Source organism: Eucalyptus grandis, chromosome 7, assembly GCF_016545825.1.
Source record: "Eucalyptus grandis isolate ANBG69807.140 chromosome 7, ASM1654582v1, whole genome shotgun sequence".
Classification (NCBI taxonomy): domain Eukaryota; kingdom Viridiplantae; phylum Streptophyta; class Magnoliopsida; order Myrtales; family Myrtaceae; genus Eucalyptus; species Eucalyptus grandis.
The window spans coordinates 25,942,864-25,960,618 of NC_052618.1; the positions used below are offsets into that span (position 1 = coordinate 25,942,864).

At 35.4% G+C, this 17,755-nt stretch overlaps 1 protein-coding gene across 1 annotated transcript; it reads left to right on the top strand.

Annotated features, from left to right (window-relative positions):
• Nucleotides 1–13,392: 13,392 nt before the first annotated feature.
• Nucleotides 13,393–17,755, top strand: LOC104414608 (RNA pseudouridine synthase 4, mitochondrial; the record flags this gene model as incomplete). Its single annotated transcript, XM_010025761.3, has 10 exons — nt 13,393–13,764; nt 14,138–14,209; nt 14,323–14,460; nt 14,546–14,593; nt 14,680–14,760; nt 14,883–14,996; nt 15,111–15,212; nt 16,001–16,109; nt 16,568–16,614; nt 16,740–17,755. Coding segments are annotated over 10 exons (1,437 nt in total), but the record flags the coding sequence as incomplete, so codon positions are not given.

Consider the following 17,755-nt stretch of genomic DNA (forward strand, 5'->3'; position numbering starts at 1 on the left):
CCGCAAGTACTGGTATAAAGACAATTTCTTTGAACGTCTGCAGTTAATTCATTTAAAATCTTCAATACTCAAGTTCTAAGATCGGATTCGATATCGAAATTAATGCGACACTGTGGGAAATGTGGAGTACAGAATTAACAACATCGGACATAATATACCATACAACAAAGTAAAAATGCATACAGATTCTTTAATAATTCTAGAGATATATAAGAGTTACACATTAAATGTGTTTACTAAATGATATGGCAAAGAGCAAGTGGTCATTTAAGTTAGCACCCGATTAAGATGTAGCAACATCATTCGATAAACTCTTTTAGTATCTAAAATCTCAATATGAGGTCAAGTGGAAATGGAGCAAACCCGTAACCATGATCGGTCACATCATGCAAAAGTGATGTCGCAAGAGAATGTCGACAAGCGTATTCATGCACTCTCTTGCTTTCCTCCGTCCATATCCTTGAAGTTGGACTTGTGATGTCTGAGTAAGGGAAAAGGAAAGTTGGGAACTACTTAGATTCATTCGTTCGGAATGTACCAAGCCTTCTTATTTCAGTGACCCCCTGAAGAAAAGGGAGCAACAACTTGGAATTGCACCACGTGGATGTCTAAGAACAAGCCTCCATCCCCGAAGTCATCGGCTACATTCTAAAGCGACACCCGCCTTATGCGTCGGTATTATAAATAAAGCATCAAAGAGATCAGTCTCTCCATGCAATTTGTACTTGCGGAGTGCATAATCCAGGAAAAATATGGCTAAGAATTCGCAGTCTCGTGGTTTAGCAGCTCTTCTTCTTCTTCCTCTCCTACTGTTGGCCTCGGTGATCTCCAAGACAGAAGCCATTAGGCCATTGGAGGGTGCGGAATTGCCCCGTGCTTTGGTAAGCATGGATCGCCTTTTGGGAAAGAAATCGGCCGTCAGAATGATGTCCAATGATGGCCCAAGTCCTGAAGGTCCCGGGCACAGGTACAAGGCCCCGTGGCTCACTGGTCAAAGCGACGGGAACCATTTGAGCCCCGACGTGGAGCACAAATAGCTGCGACCCGCCATTTCCTAAAGTTGTTAAAGGGTATATGAAGTCAGTACATCTAGATATTTGGATTCGGTGGATCTGGCATGAGACTCGATTGAATTCAGACCTACGGAGTTCGTAGATGATAAATTAATCATATTGTTATTAAAGTATTGCACATCTTTTATTTCGAAATGTTAGTCGTTTGATCTACTGAGAGTCACCGAGCATTGTAACACTCATCCAGGGAATCCCTTTTTAAGCTATGTTCCTTAGAGTAGTAAGGTTTACACACGAGCTACTCAAATTGTCATAGTGTACTTTGGCTTTATGGTTCTCCTTAATTATGTTCTAAGTACATATTTATTGCGTGGTAACACAGATGGAAATCCTCCTCTATTTTCTTTTTATGTTTTTATTTACTTCCTTCTTGTTTTTCAACTGTGGGAATTGCCTTTGTTGCCAATGACTATGCGAATCGATTGACTCCATACAAATCGTACGAGTTGAGCCACAGGCGAACAAAACACAACGTGTCATCAGTCAACTATAATTTATGGGGATCGCAATCCTTATCTTTCTTTCCACTTTTATCAAATTAATTCTATGCATCATCTTTTTTTAGTACTAGTAATATGTTCGGCTCCATTTGTTTTATAGAAAAATGTATAAATTTTTCCTAAAATTGATCATTTATATCTCTTTAAAAAATGAATAACCAAAAAATATTTTCATTATCTATAAAAATGTTTAAATGTAAATTATTGTCAATAATGAAAACATTAAAATGTCTCAAGAAGAAAATGATCCTATTTGACCATTATGCGTTGCTAACATCAGAAAATGGAATAATTTGGTATCTTAAGTAACTGGTCGAGCCGCTAAAGTAGCTAAAGTGGTAACAAATACTGTTGGTAAAATAGGTCCAATAGAGAGTCCATTTATTCCCAATCTCTAGATTTTCATTGGCTAATTATTTTAAGCAATACTATGGATCATCTAAGGAAAATATTTTACAAATCATTCATTTTTCATGAAGCAAACAATGTCTTTATGTGCACATGGAAATGAAAGATGTTGGAGATGTTAAAATAGACATAAGTTGACTACGCTCGAAATTGTGATGATACAATATGTTTAATTGGATGAAGAAGCGGGATTACGAGTGGCTTGAGAAATACCATTTATTAACAACAAAAACCATTTACTTCAAAACGCGAAGGAACATGTACGTTCAAACTTGCCGTATAAAATAGATTGTTTGTTCCTGCAAAAATGAGGGTACATAATATTGACCGTTGATATGCATTTATTACCTAGATCAGACAAAGAAGAGGAAATACATGTTGCACAATATATGTACGAAAAAATGTGTCGTTTAAGTCAAAATGATACGCTTCACGAGCACCTACTATTTATATATCTGATAACTAGTAGATAATAATCGGTTATACAAGAAACAATTCGACGTCCAAATTGTCATTGATTGACACCTTTTAAGTCCCTAAACTCTCCTTAAACATGATATGTTTGCACAATCATGTGAATTTCGTTTTGACATTGTATTGCTGTGAAAAGAAATGTATGTTCGTGCAAATATGAAAGATGTTTTATTTTATTTTTAGTTTTTAAAAATTAAATGTCATGTCTAGATTTTTTTTTTTTGTCAATCCTATTCTATTCCTATACACTAGATGAAAACGTACGCGTCCCCACCCCATCCCATGTGCAGTTTCATAATAATAATAAAGGGTAATTTTGATTTGAGGATAGTGATACAAATAGTCCTTGAACTTTGGTCAAATATATAATGTAGTCATGAACTTTTAATTTATTCAATATGATCTATGAACTTTAACCTAATTTGTAAAATGGTTCTTGAACTTTTAATTTGTTCAATATAATTTATGAACTTGTGGTGCATGTTCAATATAGTCCATAAACTATATGAAAATGTTTAATGTTATCATTCTATTAATTCAAGATCATGGACAACATTGAATATTTTTATATAGTTTCAAGGACTAAATTGAACATATAACAAAAGTTGAAAAACCACATTGAATACATTAAAAATTTGGAGATTATTTCGTACATTATGCCAAAATTTAAGGAACATTTGTGTCATTTTTCCTTTTGATTTGTGAGATACATTTGTTTTAGATTGGAGGAAAAAGGGAATTTTGTTTAGCATAACAAGCCAATTGGTCCCAAAATAAATGTGATTCAAACAACCATAAACTCAAAAGATATGTTTGTTTAAATGTAATATTTTATTTTTTCAAAATTATATTTTGTTGCATTTCCTCTCCTGATCCCCTCTCTCCCTCCCTCTCTCTCTCTCTTTGAACCTTTCTTCATCTCCACCACTTATGGAGGGGAGGAATTTGAGCTAGATCTGTCCCTCCTCCTATTGTTTTTCCTTATATTTCCTTTAACTTCTCTTTTAACTCTTCTAATCTACCTTTAGATCTAGAAGTATGCTCTCCATATCATCTATCTAAGGGTTTTCTCTCTAATCTAATTTTAAATTATAGTTTTAATGAATAAGTGTTCTGCCTCCAATTTCAATAGTGTTCATAGCAGTTTTGGTGTCAAATTTGTGATTGTTCAATGTGTTTTAGTTCAAAGCTTTGATGCTTCGCATTGGTGACAAGGCTCGCCCTCACAAGTGTCATATATGAGCTTCTTCAACATGTTTATTTGTCTCCATACGATAATAGTGGGAACACCGAACCTAGGCACATACTTTTGAAACTCAAAATCATAGCAACAGATGAAGATCTCAACATGTGCTTATTACTAATGATGCTGTGTGATTCGGTGATCAATCATCAATCCTTTCACTTAGATGTAGTCATAGATTTGTTTTTTAAGGGAGCCTATGGTTATCTCTATCAACCATGCTCTAATGATATGCATTTGATTTCTAGTTTTTAGTTTGTTTTGGAGCTCTATGGGCTTACTTTATTACTATGACTTTTGAAATTTTCCATCATGTATCATTTTGGTAATGAATGAAAATTTATTTTGAAAAAAATGCAATATTTTTCTCTAATTAATATAGAGGGCAGTGTAGCGTAATTAATGTTTTAAGAAGCATCAGGGGATGAAAATTTGTAATGACGCAGTTGAAAAAGAAGGGCCATTGTATCCAATTTTTTTTTTGTTTAATAAAAAGTTTTTGCATATCACATGTTTTAACTTTTTTGTAGGCTCAAGACTCTTGAAATTTTTATTCAAATATCAACACGTAAATTCAATGATAATTTTGTTATAAGTTTTAAATTTTCTGTAATATTTAAGAGATTAATGAGTAATATATATGTTTGCTTAGGTGGAAACAAACGGCTCTAATTATTGCACATAGGTTAATTGATTATTAGATCAAATTACAAAAAACATAATAAGTTATATAAATGACCATTGATATAAAATATTGGAACTTAATATAGTATTAAGTGTGATAATTAAGTTTTTTTTCCATATTTAATGTAAAGGGTAGCTTATCTTATTTGAAGAGCTAGGGATAATGATATAAATAATCTCTAAACTTTGGCTCAATGTATAATATGGTCCTTAAACTTTTAATTTGTTTAACGTGGTTCATGAACTTTAGCTCAATATGAAATGTGGTACCTGAACTTTTAAATTATTCAATGTATTCCATGATTTTTTGATATATATTCAATATGGCCTTTGAATTATAAGAAAATGTTTAATGTTATCCTTTTATTAATTCAAGTTCAAAGACAACATTAAATATTTTCATATGGTATAAAGACTACATTAAATATGTATCAAAGTTTGGAATCACATTAAATAAATTAAATATTTGAGGATTACATTATACATTAAGTTAAAGTTTAATGACAATATTGAATAAATTAAAAATTCATGGATCACATTGCATATTAAATCAAAGTTTAAGAACTATTTTTGCCATTTTCTTATAAAGCTACAAGAATATGAAATTCATGACAAAAAAAAGTTTCCATTGCATCCATTTCCTTGTCATGCGCGCGAGTTGATAGCTACTCGGTCAAATTTGGATCTCCATATAGGTGTTATCGATATATAGGAAATGGAGTGATCGACACCATTGATCATATTGTACATTATCATAAGGGTGCCCACCCGTTAATCAATTTTCGCATTGAACCATATTAATTTTGTACTAGGGCAAATAGTCGATGATTTTATCATTAGGCCAATGGTCTTGAAATTAATATCATGAAAAATTCCAAACTTGTATATTTATGATAAATTTACTTCAAATTAATTTTTTGACCAACAAAACCATAACGCTAGTATACATTGACAAATTTACTTCAAACTAATTTTTTAATCATTAAAAACTCTGAATTTGTACATTTGTAACAAATTTACTTGTTGTTAATTTTTCTTAAATTAGATTAATATTATGAAAAATTACAGATTAGTATTTATATATATATATATATATATGGTTGTTTTCTGCCATTTGGAGCCATGTCTTGACGGATGTTAAGCCTTTTGGCTTTGGTGGTGTATTGGAGGGTTCGGCAGTGGCTTTGCCTTTGCCTTTATCTTTGTCTTTTTTGGATCTTGGCATATTGGTATCCCCTGTAAAAATTCTCTTGTGAGAAAATCAGGTAATGAATTTGAAGAACCATTTATAAATTCAATGTCAAAATCAAATACTGAAAGCATGGCTTGCCATCTGGCAAAAATCTGTTTTGATGCAACATTTAAAACGTCTTTTTGTAAAATGTCTTTGGCTGATTTGCAATCAATTCGTAAGAGAAATTTTTGGTTTAATAAATCTCCTTGGAATTTTGATATAGATAAAACTATAGCAAGTATCTCTTTTTTAATTGTCGAATAATTTTGTTAAGTGGAATTCCAATGTTTTGATATAAACTGAACAACCTATTCTTTGTTGTTTTTGACCTGTTTGAAAACGCCACCATATCCTAATTCTGAAACATCTGTTTCAACTATTTTGAAAGCAGAAGGGTCAGCAAGGTGTAAGCATGGTATATCTTTTCCATGCATTTTTATTTGTTTGACAATGTCTGTATGGACCGAAGTCCCGGGTGGAGGATCCTTACGAAGCCTTTGATGTAAAGGTTTGCAAAGGATATTTATATTGGGGAAGAAATCTAAAATATAATTGAGACTACCCAAAAACCTTTGTAATTGGGTTTTGTCTTTAATCTCATCTGGAAATTTATCGGTAAAAGAAATTGATCTTTCTATTGGGGTTATAGTTCCTAAATGGATGTAATGACCTAGAAATCTAATTCAGTGCGGAATAGTGCAATCTTAGTGGGAGAGACTACTAGACCATTTTGTATAATTATTTTTATGAAAGTAGAAAGATGTTTGAAATGTTGTTCTATATTAGAGGAAAAAACTAGAACATCATCTATATAAACTATGATGTAATCTGAATAAGGATTGAAGATATCATTCTTGATTCTTTGGAATTACGAAGGGGCATTTTTAGACCGAATGGCATAACATTCCATTCGTATTGACCAAAAGGGACAGTAAAAGTTGTTTTGTATTTATCATTTTCACAGATTTGTATTTGCCAAAATCCTGACTTCATGTCAAATTTTGAAAATAATTTTGATCTACAAAGTCTGTTTAGCAAATCTTTTTTATGGGTATAGGATATCTTATCCATCTAAGGGCTGTATTAAGAGGTTTATAATTAATAACTAACACAGGAACTCCTCTTTCTAGTTTGGCATTTTTATTGACATAAAAAGCAAAACAACTCCATGGTGATTGGCTTTTTCTTATGAGTTTTTTATTCAAGAGGTCTTGTATTTCCGCTTGACAAAATTTCAAAACTTCTTGATTCATCTGTGTTGGGCGGGCTTTGGTAGGTATTTTAATTTCAGAAAAATCTTGTTCATAAGGTAAATCAACGATATGCTTCTTCCTTTCCCAAAAGGCATTGGGTAGAGTAGAGCATATAGTTTTTTTTCTATGTGTTTTTGTAGGGAGGCTATTTTTCTACGATGTTGGATTTTATAAGATTTTCTTCTATTCTTTTGAATTCTAAATCTTCTTTTAAGAATTCAAGCTGGTTCTCTTTGTCTTTTATGAGGCAATTTATTTCAGAAATAGAATGTTCTTGTAAAATATTTAGGCTTCTTTTTGTGGTTTTGTCACAAAGTTAAAAGTGATTTTTCTGTTTAAAGCATGAGTTTCAATGCCTTCATTAGTAACTGTAAAAGGTTGGATTAATTGAATAAAAGGTGTTCCAAGAATTTTGTTGTCTCATATTTTTTACTAAAAGGAAAGATGTTTTGTAAGACATTTGATCTTTTATTATTAAGGCTTCGGTAATTTGTATTGGATATTAAGTTTATCACGATGCTGATTTTAGGGATTCGGAAGTTTTATCAAAGTATATTGTTGGAACAAGGCCTTCTTTGATACAATTGAGATCAGCTCCTGTATCAAAGAGTGCTGTTGTTTCAATAATAAACTCATTGTTGATTTTTATCATAATATTTATTATCCATTTTCTAGATGTTATTGCTGTTAATAACATAAGGAAGGCTGGATCTGGAATATCAGATGTATTGGTGATTTCGTTTTGGTCTTCTAATTTTGTTTTTCCTTTTATGACGAGAGATTTTATATCAGAAATCTCTTTTTCATATCTAAGCGTGTTGCTTTCAAGGCTTGAATTTCTAATTTTTGTTGTTTTATTTCATTTTGGAGGTCATTTATATTAACGGGTCTAGGCGAGGTTTTTGTTTCTATTCAAGATGTCTTTTAAATTGTAAGAAGTATTGGGCTTGGAGGTAATATTTAGGGAAGAATGAAGTCTATCTAAGTATTCTTTCTTAGCTTACGGGTCGGTAATCTTATCAGCGGTGCTAAGGAGAAATTCTTCCTCTTTTGTTAACATGTTTATTTCAGGGAACAGGTTTTTCGGAGAGGCGTCTTCATAATCAGAATCAAAGAGGAATCTATTTCATTAATGAAGACCTTCTTCCTCAAGAAGTTCATCGAAGAAGTATCACCATTTTCTATGAATATGTTATTTAACTGGTTAAGAGTATTGTCATCAAGAGAGTTCATTTAATTTTTATTAATCCTACGGTATTTTGAAATATGACCTTTTTACCACAAGAATAGCATTTGATGTCTTTAAAATTTTTCCTATCATTATGAGGTCTATTTTGGTTATTCTGGTGTCTTTGTTTATTCCTACGAGGTTGAGATTTGTTGTGATGTTTCTTTGTTTCTTTCTCAGAAGGACAAGTTCCCTTACATTTTGGTTTTGTTTTTTCATTATAAGAAGGGTTGTATTGAGCACATAAATCTCCTAGACTTCTATTGGTGAGAGATTGTTCTTCCTTGAGTTGTCTTTGTAATTTGATAGTATTACACATTTGTGTTCCTTGACGGTAAACATAAGAGATTATTTCACCATAAGAAAGAAGATCATAAGGTATTTGGCCATTGTATTCTTCTCTAATTTTATCCCTAACTTGATCACCTATAATTTGAGGTAAACCTACTAAGAATTTTCTTTCCAAAATGGTTGATTGCAATCAGTCGATGAGAACCCTTTGAAGGAAAAGTTCTTTGTATTCTCTAAACCTTCCTAAGGATTTGCAACGCATATTGGATAAGAGGTCTTGATTCCTATCTCTAATATGTGAAGGGTCTCCTACGAAGTGTTGTGAAATGGAATAGATAAGAGTATTCACCGCATCTTGGATGAGATGTCCTTGATCATCATCCATGCGTTGGCCAAAATCATCTATTTTATAGGCAGTTAAAATTTGTAGTCTTTGTTCATCAGTCAAATAATTATCCCACCAACCTTTTAGTTGCCCAGTAAATCCGGCTACTAAAAGATTAGCAACAGCATGATCAGAAACATCTTGCTGGGTTTTGTAGGCATTGGCAAGCATGACCATGTTATTAAGAATATTCATGATATTGCTTTCGGCAACACCATCTATATTCCATTCATAAATGGCGTCAGGAGAGTATTTATTTTGTATTTTCTGTGATGATTCTTCTTGGGCAATGTCAGGTGGAGTAGCCCTACTATAATAAAGCTTCTGAGGTTGTCTCCAATTGAGTCTGTTAATCTCAACGACCGATTCACTATCAGAGTCACTAGATTGTTTGGTCAATGTACTAATAGTGGGTTGGTCAGGGGTGTCTTTAATGATAAGATTCTGGAATTTAGGGGTGTCTATAATAGGAGTAGGTTCTATCTTTGCTTTTCCTAGGAGTTTTTTCTTTTGTTCTATGGCTTTGGCAAACTCCAGGCTAAGGTTTTTTGGGAATTCAAAGGCTTTGAAAATGGGTTTTTTGAAAGTGTCAACTTGTGGTGTGACGAGTTGAGTAGGATTCTGAATGGTGGATTCTATCCTATTCAATTATTTTCCTATGGTCGCCAAATGTTGATTAGTGTAATTGTTTTGTTCAATGACTTTGTGAGTATAAAGAGAGTCTCCTCGATCTGGAAGCCTAAAAGGAGTAGCTGTAACCTCACTTTCTCCATGTTGTATTTTTATTCTTCTAAGGGGTGGATGATTGGATTCTATGGTTTCACCATTATCAAGTTTCCACTTATAATGATGATCTAATACAAGTATTTCTTTTGGTTCAAGGAATTGTTCTTCTAACCAATCAAAGAAGAATATATGGACTTCATATTCGTATATGTAGTCGTAATATTTTTGTTTGACGTATTTTGCTTTGTCGGCAAAGGTTTTGAAGAACCATTCTCGATTTGTTTGTTGTCTTCAGAATTAAATTCTTTATTAAGAAAAGTTTTGTTTGGTTCAAAATGTTTTTCTAAAACATTAAGCTCAGCATCTATCATTTGAGAATAAGTAGGAGAATGATGAGGGGAATCTGTACTTTCTAGGACTAGTTCAGGCTGGTTTTGTTGATAAACTGGCCTAGAAATCCCTGATCTATTATCTAAACCACTAATTTCTGGTCCAGGAGGTGTCTCTTGATTAATTCTACTGGTGGAAGTAGGTAAAGGTGTTGTATCGTGTGTGGGAGTATCTCTATGTATACTAGGAGGAACGGTGATTATAGGAGGAAGATTAGGATTAAGATCTATGGATCTTGTATAAGAATTATGAAAAGGACTAGATCTTGAATCGAAAGATCTTCTAGGAAATCTAATGGTCACTCTTCCTTCTGGATGTTGAATGACATTAGTCGGATCTATATTTTGAACAACTTGTTGGGGAATTTGGTTTTCTAATTCCCATTGTTCTGGTAAAGTAACTTGGTTCCAATTAATAGACCCTTTGAGGGAAACGGAGAAATTGGGATAACAGTCAAAATGTATAGGTCCTTTGCAGAGACTTGTCTCTACAGTTCCAAGGATGGATTCGTCATAGTTTAAAAGACGTGAATCACGTAAGACTAAGAGAATGGATGTATTAAGGCCTTCTTTAGTAAGAGGTTTGACTCATACTTGGACTAGTCCTATATGAATGTAGTTGTATTTTTGTTTATGCTTTAGAATGGACTCTTTGTTCAAAAGATGTATTTTTCATAAGAATTAGAAAGAGGAACATCTCTTTCTTCAGTAGTTATGACATAATCTGATTTTTTGAAAAACTTCAATTTTGATTGCTTGTATATTTCCTTAAGCTATATTTTTGGAATTTCCCAATTTTCTATAGATTTGTTGAAATCTTCTATCCTTACTTCTTCTCTATGTATAGGACTGGGATCTGAGTCCATTTATGATAGAGAACTAGATGAAGATGTAGATCTTCTATGTAAACTCATACTTAAGATCGGAACTATTCATTCTTCAGAATCGTTACAGAGCTAAACCAACAGTCTAACAGCCTCTTAAGGACTTACGGCATGGACCACTCTGTAGAAACAAGAAGGATGCCAACGAATGGCTCTCGATCTAAGTGTATGTTTTTACAAAGACTATCTATACCTTCCCACTGGCTCTGATACCATAAATGGGTTAGGATCGGAGAACTATATGAGAGAACAAGGAAGTATAAAGATTAACATATCTATATGAAAGCAGAGAGATGATGTATAAGAACAAGAAAGTAAATGACTTAAATAAAATCGTGAGAATTAAAAATAATGTAAAGACAGAAAATAATATATAAAATATAAAGTAAGAGTATGCATAAACAAAAACCAACCATGAAGGTGGTATGAACTTGTATTATATAAAGCTGAAAAGCTGAAATTACATGTATTGAAGGATGCAGAAACTAAAGCATCAAGTCATCCACTAGGGCGGTAATCCGCACTCCAGGGAGTATTGATGTTTGTATTACAAGAAATGGTTAACCAACTATCATGTAAGTTGGTAACCCTGTATCAAACTATGTATATGAAAACTAACTTACTTTGAAACCAAGGGATACAAGGTAAGAGAGCTTGGAGATGGAAGAGATGAGGATGGAGATGGAAGGAATGGAAGGGATGATGGGTTACAAGTGAGAGGGAGAAGAAGAAGAGAGAAATCTGGAAAATTTCGAGCCCCTTCTTCTATGTCGAGTGGATGTATTTATAGAGGGTGCTACAGTGAAAGTGCTATAGTGTTGAACAGTGTAAAGTGAACAGTGTAAGTGAACAGTGAACAGTGTATGAACAGTGTATGTCTACTACGCTCCGGTGTGTAGCCTTTGCGCTGTTTGTAACAAAGTATCTCGCATGTGATGTCTTTGAATTTTAATCTTTGTCCAGATTGATCCCGTAGCAGTCGTCTTCATTAGTGTTTCCACCGTGATGTGACCGGGAGGATCCGTCTTGATTTGTATTGAGATTTGGAAGATCCACATTGTGATTCTTCCGCTTCGAGAGCATCGTCCCGAGGATGTTGCGGTATTCCTCTCTGTTTTGGACTGCTGCAAGTCTTGCACTTGCCATGGATTTTTCCTGTAAAAATGATGTATTTGATGGGGATGCGATTATTTGGGTTTTCTGGCTACTTAGCCATGTTTTAACCGCAGCTTCGGATCCTTGATCAAGAAATCTGAATCCATCCCACCATTTTGTTTTGTATTTTCGGACAAGTACTGGTACACCCGGTTTATTGGATGTATTGTATTCAAACTCCTAGGCTATTACCCAAGAGATTCTGAATATTATAAAGAAATGCATAAGGCATGGGAACCTTATATCATGAGGTGTTGGTATGAAGTGTTCATGAAAATCTTGTATCCTTGTTTGACTGTAGGGTGTAATATTATGTCCAAAGGACCAAAGAGATCCCATCAAGAGTCAAACCAGTTTGGTAAGCTTTGTCTTGGAAAGTTGTCTTTGAAGAATAATAACCAGGTGTGTTGGAAATTTGTATATATATATATATAAACAAAAGGTAAAACTGTAGACCGGTACACTTATTAACTACCACATATTATCTAACTTAGCAAATTAACGATAAAATTTAACAAAAATTAACAAAAGGTAAATCTATCATTGATGTACCGATTTGTATTTTTGGTGCTTAAAAAATTAGTTTATAGTAAATTGGTCACCTCCGAGCTGATCACCGAAAGTCTAAGAAAGGCAGTCTACGAAAGGACTGCCTTGGAGGGATATTGCTCCACCGGACAACAAACACATACTCGAAGAAGGGGAGATGTCGAGAAGATGGGGTGCAGCAATAATGAAAATGGGGTATCTTAAGATATTTAACCCATTGCCTTGTAGTAGATGCGTCCCAGAAAATATGATTGTTTTCTTTCCTAGGTAAGAATTCCTAAACGAACGATGATGTCCTACAAATCTCCCCCAAAAAAGTAAGGATTAATACTTTGAAAAATCTCAAACTAGTATATTTATGATAAATTTACCTCTTATTAATTTTCTAACCATAAAAAAAATACCAAATTGGTGCAATTTTGATAAATTTAACCAAAATTAGTACATTTGTGATAATTTTATCCTTTAATAGCTTCCGTTAAATTTTATTGTCAAATTACTAAATTAAATGACACATGACAATTGATTGATAAATCGGTTCGGGATTTTATTTTCCGTTTATCATAATTATACAATTTATGTGGTTTGTTGTGGTATTAATTCAATTTAATGAATGTCATATTTATCACAAATGTATTAATTTAGGCCTTTTGAAGGTCGAATAAATTAATTCGGGATAAATTTGTCAAAAATTTATCGAGGTTTTCTATAATTTGTCATAAGAATATTAGTTTAAGATTTTTCATCATCAAAAAATTAGTTTAAGATAAATTTGATGCATATATACCCGTTTATAATTTTTTAGAGTATTAACTCAAAAAAGAAAAATTGTCCAAACCCAAGACAAATTGACAGCGCAAAACGGATGCGAACTCCGCCTAGTCTTAAACCCTCCTTGTACCTTCGTCAAAGCTAATCTCCTCACTCCATCGATGGCGGATCGCCGCCTCGTCCGCCGCCTCCTCTTCCGAACGCCCGGTGGCGCCGCCGCCGCGCTCTCCGCCCTCGTTGCTCCTCAGTCGCGGTCTCATTCCACCCGCGCCGCCTCCCCCGCCGAGGGGGAGCGCGGCGGCGCCGGCCGCGGCGGAGACAGAGTCAGGGGGACTGGCTCACCCTGCCCCCGTTTGATCGTGCCGTCGTTGACGGCGCCGCTTTGGGGAGAGAGCTCTCGAGGGGCGGAAGCGCGGAGCCCGGTGAAGCGGCGACGATGACGGCGCTCAAGTGGGTCCTCCGGTGCTGTCCAGAGTTGCCGCGGAGCCTTGTGCAGAAGCTGTTTCGCTTGAGACAGGTGATTTTTGGTGGCTCGACGGCGCAATATTAGATTTTAGCATTGCTGCAGAAGCTGTGATGAGTTCATTTACATGTGATTATTGATTTGGAGTGTTGCTTCGTGGACTTTGTGCTATTGGGTTACTGCTTTTGTGTCTTGAGGGGAATTAAGTTCGAATTTAGCATTCTTCTTGGGTTGTGTAATTGCAAAGAGCAGGACATCTACTGTGTTGTGGAACTGTTCTTGATTTTGGGTAGTAGAAGAATTGGAATTCCGTAGTTCGGTTGATGATTTCACATGAATGTCGTGACAATGAGCTGGGTATATCACTTGCTAGAAACTGAGGATATAGTGAAAGAAGCTTGATGACTTCATGGTTTGCTTGCTGTAGGTCCGAAGAGAGTTCGTAGAGGGTGGTCTCTCTGATGTTGGCACTCAAACGGTGGATTGTCGTCTTAAAAGGGTAAGGTTTTGCGTGATGCATTAACTAATTCTTTCTTTTTAGATGCTACACTTGTCTATGACGACATGATAAAATGGATGATCAGTCTTTCTAATATTGAACGATAATGGAAGGTGGCAGCTAAAGACTCAATAAATTTGGGAGATCGAATTTATCTTCCGATCAGTGTTAAAGAGTTGCCTTCGAAGAAGCAAGAGTGCCGTTGCAATTCAGAAGAAGTGAATTTTGTTCGTGGCATTGTGTTGCATAAGGTTCAGATGCTTATGTCTTTCAGTTGGTTACTAGATCGCACCAATTCGCTTTAGGCTTTTCACTTTCCACTTGAACTTTGTGCAGGATGATGCCATTATTGCTGTGAATAAACCCCCTGGCATGCCTGTTCAAGTGAGCTGCTTTTCTGCATTTGCTTCTTTCCCTTATCTTCCAAGAAATGTGGAATCAAGCACTCACTACAATGATTTCCTTGGCAGGGTGGTGTAGGCATCAGTAGAAGCTTCGATGAGGTGGCCATCACCTGTTTGAAGTATGATCACCAAGAAAATCCTCGGCTGGTTAGTGCTCTGTGGAACTTTTACAACATTCTGGTTTTGTAATACAAGTAGGGTATTTATACAGGAAGGAAATGCTTCTTCGATAACATTAATGGCTTATTAAACTCTTTTGACATTTTAAGGTGCATAGACTCGACAAAGATTGCAGTGGCATCTTGGTGATGGGCAGGACACAAACAAGTGCGACTTTTTTGCACTCCCTATTCCGTGAGAAAACTGTTGGAGCGTTAAACAATGTCAGAAACATACAATATCCCATTTTCCTTTTCTTCCAGTTAGGCACACGTAATTTCATGGGGGACTGCTAGTAGCACTTAAAGAGTCACCTGATTCTTGAACCTTTTTTTCAGGATTCTGCTAGCAGAAAGAGATTATTGCAACGGAAGTATTGGGCGCTTGTCATTGGATCACCTAGGCGATCAAAGGGAGTGATTTCTGCACCACTGGGAAAGGTTGGAATGTTCTGGTGCTTCAGAACTATATGTTGGAAGCTTGTTCAATTTCTTCGGATTTGATCATTGAAGAAGCAAATGGCTTCTTCTGGATAATATGATTTGGTCAACCTGCTTTATGGCATCCTATCTTTCTGTTATTTAGCAGAAAGGGTACTTTCGTTTAGTTATTCAAACTTGTTTTGCTTGTTAATTGACGTTTCCTTTGAGCATGAAAGAATTGGCACCTAGCTAGCTGTGACGATGTTGCATGGCACAGGAGTCTTATGGACTCATGGCCAGATTGGTCTTTATTTCAATAGATTTTGTTATATCAGGAGAAGTTCCCGAATGATGTGATAAGAAAGGAACAGGGAAGTTTACTTCATGACTGTACTTTCGCTTCAATTTCTAAATTATAATAAACATGGGACAAGCATTACTAAAGCAGTACAAAATAATCAGCAGAGGACTGGGAAATTTGCTTGCTTCCTGAATGCCTTTTGGTGCCACCCCTTTGCCATCATCTAGACTTCCCACCGTCTCTGCTTTTTTTGTGCATAGATGCATGTTTTGCGTCCATATGCTTAGAAATGCAAATTATAGTAGGCTTTCTTTTTTCTCAAATTGCTTGTCATTTTGCAGAGGACATGCCAAGTTTGTCATTTTCAACCTGCTATCTGCATATTTCTGTGTAGATGGTAGTTTGACTGTAAAATTTGATTTTCTATGCCTATTAGGACATTAGTCACACTACATCTTCTGTCGAACATTGAAGGACTTCTATATATTACTTTACATTCTTTCAGGTGCTGATGGACAATGGAAAATCAGATCGTATAACCATTATCAACGGCAGTCAGACGATCCCATCTTATCATGCAATAACAGAGTATGAAGTGATTGAGTCTCGTCATGGTGAGTGATTGATGCTGACTGGAAGACATCTTATTAATTTGTAGAATTTTGTTACAATTGGAGTGATATGCTTCCTAGAAAATTGTTTTGCCCTTCATAAAGGTGTCTTGGATTGAAGGAAGCAATGACTTTCACATTTCCTATTGGTCATTAAATTTGTTAATATCATTAGCATCTGTTCTATTCTAACCTGTTTCTTGAAGTTGAGTCGGTCATTACTACCGGTGACCTATCTTGCCAATAGAGAAGATCCCTCTCAAACCACATGTTTAGATGCTTGAGGTCTTAAGGATGCGTTCCTTTTTTTCTTTTTTTTTCTTTTTTTGGCCACGAGAACATCCTTTGCCCTGGATATACTAAATAATGCTCGGCATCACAAAATATAGAAGTGAAGAAAGCAAGTTAAGGGCTTTACTTGTGAACTTGCATGTTTTTCACGTTATTGTCATCAAATGCAGGCTATACATGGCTACAGCTGTCACCGCTTACTGGAAGAAAGCATCAGGTATGTTATGACCAAGATGTCTACATTCCCAACAAAGAACTTGAATCAAGATTTTTTCTTATCAGTATATGTGCACATACTTGACTTCCACTCTGGACAAATTCTTCCACCTTTGTCCTCAACAGCTTAGAGTGCATTGTGCTGAGGCACTGGGAACTCCAATAGTTGGGGACTACAAGTATGGCTGGCAAGCTCATAGAAACTTCAAAAACTGGCAAGTATCAAATTCTGAAGAAAGTTTTAGCAGGAAGCTTAAAGGGAGGGCTCTTCCCTTTGGCCTTGATCTGGATAACGGAAGCATTTCTGATGAGCAACCTCGGCTGCATCTACACAGTAACCAAGTTCTATTGCCTAATATTGCTCTGGCTTTGCAAAATATGCAGCTATCTTCAGGATATGATTTGTCAGAACTGGAAACTCTTGAATTGGTTGCTCCGCTGCCTCCATACATGCAAAAAAGCTTAGATTTTTTGAAATGACAATCTCATTGGAAATAGTCCAATGTTCCAATGGATCAAGCTTGTTTACGATGATGCCATATTCTGCATTGGATTGGTTAATCATAAATATCAGACCAGTGGCATTCTCTGGGCTCTGAAAAGAGTACACTAAAGAACCATGTGAGGAGAATGCATGCTTTTCCTCAGTTAAAATGATGGGTTGGGCGTGGAAGAGCTCAAAGCAGTCAACTGAGTTTTGTTAGACTGATGGTGGAGGAAATTGTTGACAAAGTTGTCTGTCTCTAGGATAAATGAATGTTGCCTCGGCAGATGAAGTTTGTCAGATTGGATGGTACTCCTCAAGCAAATGAAGCAGTTAGACTAATCTTTAGCGGCATATTAGCACAGGGAGAAGCTATTCCTGTGAGTTAATTGAAGTGTTAAGGGGTAGTGGCCAAGAGTTTTGACTATGAGCAGTTTTATTTTCTTAGCAAATATGATTCATTTGCTACGGCAGTGGACAGTGCTGTATTATTTTTTTGATTGATTCGGCATTGGGATACGAATCTGATGTGGAGGTCCTTAGAGTCTTACCATCCTTTGAACATTCTCAACGCAGGAGGTAGTATGCAATTTCGAGATATATGCTCATTTGGAGGATCAAGAACAAGACCTCTGGTATGAACTCTTTTTACGACGCA